This window comes from Pinus tabuliformis, chromosome 3_1 (assembly GCF_031772625.1).
Source record: "Pinus tabuliformis cultivar Carrire ecotype Pingquan chromosome 3_1, CPIR1, whole genome shotgun sequence".
Taxonomy (NCBI): domain Eukaryota; kingdom Viridiplantae; phylum Streptophyta; class Pinopsida; order Pinales; family Pinaceae; genus Pinus; species Pinus tabuliformis.
In genome coordinates, this window is record NC_142301.1 from 129,390,158 (window position 1) to 129,395,810 (window position 5,653).

Below are 5,653 nucleotides of genomic sequence, written 5' to 3' on the forward strand. Positions count from 1 at the left end.
GTTGGCAGTATATGGGAATAGGTCTGCCACATTGAAAATAGGTGATATGCCTATATCAGATGGCAGCTGTGTTTCATAAGCGTTGGCTGAGAACTTATGCAAAATTTTATAGAGACCAATCTTTTTGAATTTTAGCTTGTTATACGCGCCCTTAGGAAACCATTCTTCGCGTAAGTGTGCAAGGACTTCATCACCTACGTTAAATTGGACTTCTCGCCCCTTTAAATCTGCCTGTTGTTTATATTTCTGCACGCTGTCCTGCAACTTCAGTTTCACCTGTTCGTGTAGTTCACTCATCGCTTCATGTATTCATGTTCGTGTAGTTCACTCATCGCTTCTGCTCCAACTTTCCCAATTCCCGCAGTTCATGTATTCCCCGAGGATGCATGCCGTGCAGGATTTGAAATGGACTATGTCATGTGCTATGGTTTGGCGAATCATTATAAGCGAATTCTGCCTGAGCGAGAGCACGATCCCATAGCCATGAATTTTCCCCAGTCAAACTTTGTAACAAGTTTCCCAAACTCCTGTTCACCACTTCCATTTGCCCATCAGTCTGCAGATGATATGTAGAACTGAGGTTCAACTGTGTGTCCAACTTCTTCCACATGGTGCACCAAAAGTGTCCCGTGAATTTTACGTCCCTGTCAGAAACAATAGATCTGGGTAGGCCGTGTAATCTAACAATCTCCGTGAAAAACAGGTGAGCTATGTGAGTGGCATCACTAGTTTTTCGACGAGGGATGAAATGCACCATTTTTGAAAATTTGTTTACCACCACCATCACTGAATCATATTTTCATTGTGTTCTAGGTAGTCCTAAGACAAAATCAATGCTGACTGAGTCCCACGGTCTACTTGGAACAGGTAGTGGTGTGTAAAGTCCAGTGTGTTGACTAAGTCCCTTTGCTAGTTGGCAGACTTTACACTTATTCACATACCCCTGTACATCCCTGCGCATTCTTGGCCAGTAATAGATGTGTCCGAGCTGCTCCAAAGTTTTATCTATGTCGAAATGATCGGCTAGACCACTGCTATGTTTCTCCCGTATAATATTTTCTCTCACCGAATAGTTTGGGATACGAAACTGTCCTCCTTTAAACAATAGTCCCTCGTGTAAGTTGTAGTCCAACCATGGACTTGTATTCCTTAGCACAGGATTTTGACAAGCTTCAAAGTCCTCTTTGAAGTCTGTGTCAGTCTGGTACAAATATTTCAAGTTCTCGAATCCCAACACCTGTATTGTACTTTCCTGTAAGAGCAAGGCTCTTCTGCTTAATGTGTCAGCCACCTTATTAGCTTTCCCACTGATGTGTTTCAGCACGAAGGTGAAACTCTACATATACTCTACCCATTTGGCATGCTTATGGTTCAATTGATGTTGTTGCATTACATATTGTAGCACTAAATTATCTGAAAAAAACACAAACTCATTTCCCAGCAGGTAGTGTCTCCAATGCTTTAAAGCTTGGAAGACGGCATAAAATTCCTTGTCATATGAGGAATATTTCTGCCTGCTCTCATTCAATTTCTCACAAAAAATTGCAACAGGTTTATCTTCCTGACTGAGCACAGTGCCAATGGCTGTCCCACTTGCAACGCATCGAACCCGGAAAAGCTTATTAAAATCTGGTAGCCTTAGAATTGGCTCCTCTGTAATCTTCTGCTTCAGGAGCTGAAAACTGTCCTCTACTACCTTGGTCCAACAAAAAGGTTGATTGGCTTTTTTGATGGTGTCCAACATAGGCACGCAGATTTCACTAAAATTTCTTATAAACTTGTGATAAAAACTCGCCAGCCCGTGAAAGCTACGTACCTCAAATAAGCTCTTTGGTGACGGCCAATTAATGATTGCTGCGATATTTTCTGGATCCCTCTTCAATTCATTTCCTACAATTACAAAGCCCATGTAAACTAGTTCTTTATGTAGGAAAGTACATTTCTTTAAATTTATCAGCAGTTTATTCTGCTGTAATTTCTCTAGCACTCTTCGAACATGTTGAAGGTGCTCTTCTTTCATTCTGTTGAAAATCAAGATGTCATCAAGATATACTATCACAAACTTACCGATGAATTCTTTCAAAATTTCATTCATCAACCTCATAAAAGTACTAGGAGCGTTACTCAAACCGAACAACATGACCAGCCACTCGTACAACCCTTCATTGGTCTTGAAGGCTATCTTCCACTCGTGTCCTTCTCTGATCCTGATCTGATGATAGCCACTTTTCAGATCAATCTTCATGAAATAATCTGCCCCACTTAGACAATCCATCATATCGTCCATCCTTAGTAAGGGAAACCTCTATCGAATAGTGATTTTATTGATAGCCCGCAAGTCCGTACACATCTGCCATTCTCCTCACTTCTTAGGCATGAGAACTGTTGGTACTGTACAAGGGCTCAAGCTTTCTCTGATCAGCCCTTTATCTAGCAACTCTTGCACCTATTTCCTAATCTCTTCATTATCTTTTAGGCTTATTCGATATGCTACTTTATTTGGTAGGCTTTCTCTGGGTATGAAATCGTTATGATGACTGATGCTCCTCTTGGGAGGCAAATTGTCTGGTAAATCATCAACTACAATGTCCTTGAATTCCTGTAACATCTCTTGAATCTCTGTAGGCAATTCAAACATTTCCATGTGCAACAGCACAGTCTTAGTCCTCCTTATGACAGCATAATTCACTTCATTTTCCTCAATCTATTTAATAAACTGTTTTCCACCTACTAACAATGCTTTTGTCCCGCTTGCTTCTGTTGTATCCTCTTCTTTGATGGGTACAAGCGTATGCTTGAATCCATCTTTAACAAACTTGTAGCAATTCGTCTTCCCATCGTGTACCACCTTCCGATCATACTGCCATGGTCTTCCCAGCAGTATGTGACACACGTCCATTGGCATGATATCGTAGACAACCTTGTCCTTGTATCTGCCAATGTGAAATTCAACCTCACATTGTTCATCAACCAATAGCTGGTGGCCTTTCTGCAGCCATGACACCTTGTAAGGTGTGGGGTGCTTAAGTCGCCTCAATCCCAGCTTCTCCACCATCTCGGTGGCAACCAAATTATCTGTACTCCCACTGTCTATGATCAATTTATAACACTTTCTGTGTGATTTGCAAACTGTCCGGAACAGTGCCTTCCGTTGGGTCTGCTCGGCAGTTTCCTTGGCTGGCTTCAATAGTAATTTGTTTAGAACCAAGGCCTCCCCTGTTTCTGCCACATTTTCTGCTTCCTGGGGCGGTGCCTCAGCTTCCTCAGGTTGTGCAACAAATGTTCCCCTCTGGCCAGCTTGTTCTGCTTCTGGGCATTCAAAAGATCTGTGCCCCCATTTGTGGCACCTGTAGCACTGGACGTTAGCTCCCCTTCCTCGGCCATTCCCTCTTCCTCGCTGATATGGCCGACCTCCTCTCGTGCTATCTCCTTTCTCTGCTATTCCTGAAGCCCTGGAGCTGCTACCTTCTTCGCTGTTACTGGCAGTTCTCCCTCCGCCGTAGGACTATCCTCGTCCTTTGCCATTTCCACATCCTCTCCTATTATTCTGTTTTCTATTAATCTTTTCTTCAGCCTTTACAGCACTCTGGAAGGCTTCCTCTATGTTCTGTGGGGGAAGAATATTGATCTCATCCAATATTTCCAGCCTCAAGTCGTTCACATATCTTGTTGTCTTCTCTGGAGTATCATCAGTATAACCAGCCCTCAAGTTCACACGGTAGAATTCTTCCGTATATTCCTTTACTGTCATACCTTTCTGTCTTAAGTTCTATACCTGTCGGTAAAGCGCAACCTGATAATCCTTAGGCATAAATCTTCCTTTCAGCTTTGCCACCATCCTTGGCCACTTCCTTATCGGTAGCTTATTCATTCTCCTTCTGTCTGCTTGGACACTATCCCACCACAAGGCGCCGTGTCCCTTCAATTTGGTTGCAACAAACCCGACTCTTTTGTCCTCACTGATCTCTTCGTTTTCAAAATACTTATCCAACTCGCTTATCCAGTCCAGCAGGACTTCTGCAGACAGACTACCATCATAGTTAGGAATTTCCGGTTTGGGCTTGTTGTTGGCTAGTAGCACTAACCTCAACAATTTTATCTCTGGGCCTTCTTCATCTGATCTCCAAGTTCTGGGTCTCTTCTCGTTCCTACCTCCACTGCCTCTAAGCGAGCAGTAAGGGTCCTTATTTCTTCCCTTAAACCCTCGTCTGCTACTTTGCGCACACCTCTTCCACGTCCTCACCTTCCAACCTCCATATCCTAATTCTTTCAACTTCCTACTCTGATACCACTTGATGAGTCCAACCCACTTTATCACACCCCACATAGTTATCAATGCGGAAATAAAGCGAAAATTAATAATGAACAACAGATTTGGTGTAAGGTTGATTCACTAGGGGTTGATTGTAATGATGTGGATTTGGTCCTTGGAACCCGCACTTGTGATTGGTACTTCTGGCTTTAGTTATTGGATAAGTGTCATCCCTTGGGATCCTCAAGCCTGCCTTGGTATGGGCATTCAAACCCTAACCTGGGTCATTCACATGCACATTCTTTCGGTTTTGTGAGCTTTGCGTCCTTGGTAGACTGTGGAAGTTTCTGTGCGAGGCTTCGCTGTTACGTGTTCTGGTTCAGGGTTTTAACTGGAAAATTTCTTCCCTTCGTCCGGTATGAGCTCTGTCAATACTGTAGGTTCAATCTCTACTTGCTCTCCACTTATTTTGGTAATTTTCTGTGTGTTGGTGGCTCACTGTTAATGTTTTTGCGCTTTCTTAGCATACAGTATCAATGCCTATGGTTTTTATGGTCGCTATATTCTGCTTCTGGTTTTAGGTCGTCTTTCCTCAGGTCTGAGCGGAATGCGGTTGCAACTTTCTTGTTTCCTTCAACACTTAAAGGTAAGATTTTCTGGTTCCATGCTATCAATAATTACTCCTTTTCCCTCAGTCGACTAATGTCTTTGCTCCTTGCAATCAGGGTAACCTTATGGAACTATTATGGCCGCAGCTCACCTCTGTTAGGTAAGTTTTGAAGTTGGTCTTGTTATTCTATAAACCCTCACTTTTCTTTGTTGTCCGGTTCTCTCTTATCTTTTTGGATGATTGTCATTTCAAGTATGACAACTCGAAGGGTTTTGTTACCTGGCGGTTCGTAGCTCCAGCTAGACACGGGTAGTGTCGTTCTCTGTTCTTTTGCTGTCTACGTTTAACGACTCAGGTTGGGTTTATTAAAATCCCTGTTTCAAATAGTTGGTTGAACCGTCAACTATCTACAGTCTCGTCTATAGGTTTACATAGTCATTGTTTTCTTTGTTCTATTCGGTGGCTATAAATAGGCCGAGGGTTTCTAGACCCGCACTGTATCTTGTTCCAAGTTTGTCATAAATTCCGGCATGGACTGTGTAATTGTTGAACAGGGTTTCTCTGAACTATATATATAATGAACAAAAAATTTGTTTCTACTCTTAGTCTTATTTGATAAATGAAACTATGAATGTTCGTTCTTCGGGCATACCTAGTAATGCTCGCACCTTGCTACTTGTTTGGTATTCAGCTTGCTCCGGCTTTTCGATGTTCATATGTATGTTGTTTCGGAAACTGTAATATTTGCTTTGGCACCACGTCCTTCGGTTATTTTCACAACCTGTTTCGTT

At 42.5% G+C, this 5,653-nt stretch overlaps 1 protein-coding gene across 1 annotated transcript; it reads right to left on the reverse strand.

Annotated features, from left to right (window-relative positions):
• Positions 1–415: 415 nt before the first annotated feature.
• Positions 416–4,327, reverse strand: LOC149186100 (uncharacterized). The gene is made up of 7 exons (XM_089409226.1): positions 3,942–4,327; positions 3,581–3,761; positions 3,005–3,505; positions 2,113–2,212; positions 1,817–1,890; positions 942–1,252; positions 416–644 (listed from the first exon to the last, which is right to left on the reverse strand). Exons 1-7 carry the CDS (start codon positions 4,325–4,327, stop codon positions 416–418), a joined length of 1,782 nt encoding a protein of 593 aa, XP_089265352.1.
• Positions 4,328–5,653: the final 1,326 nt, after the last annotated feature.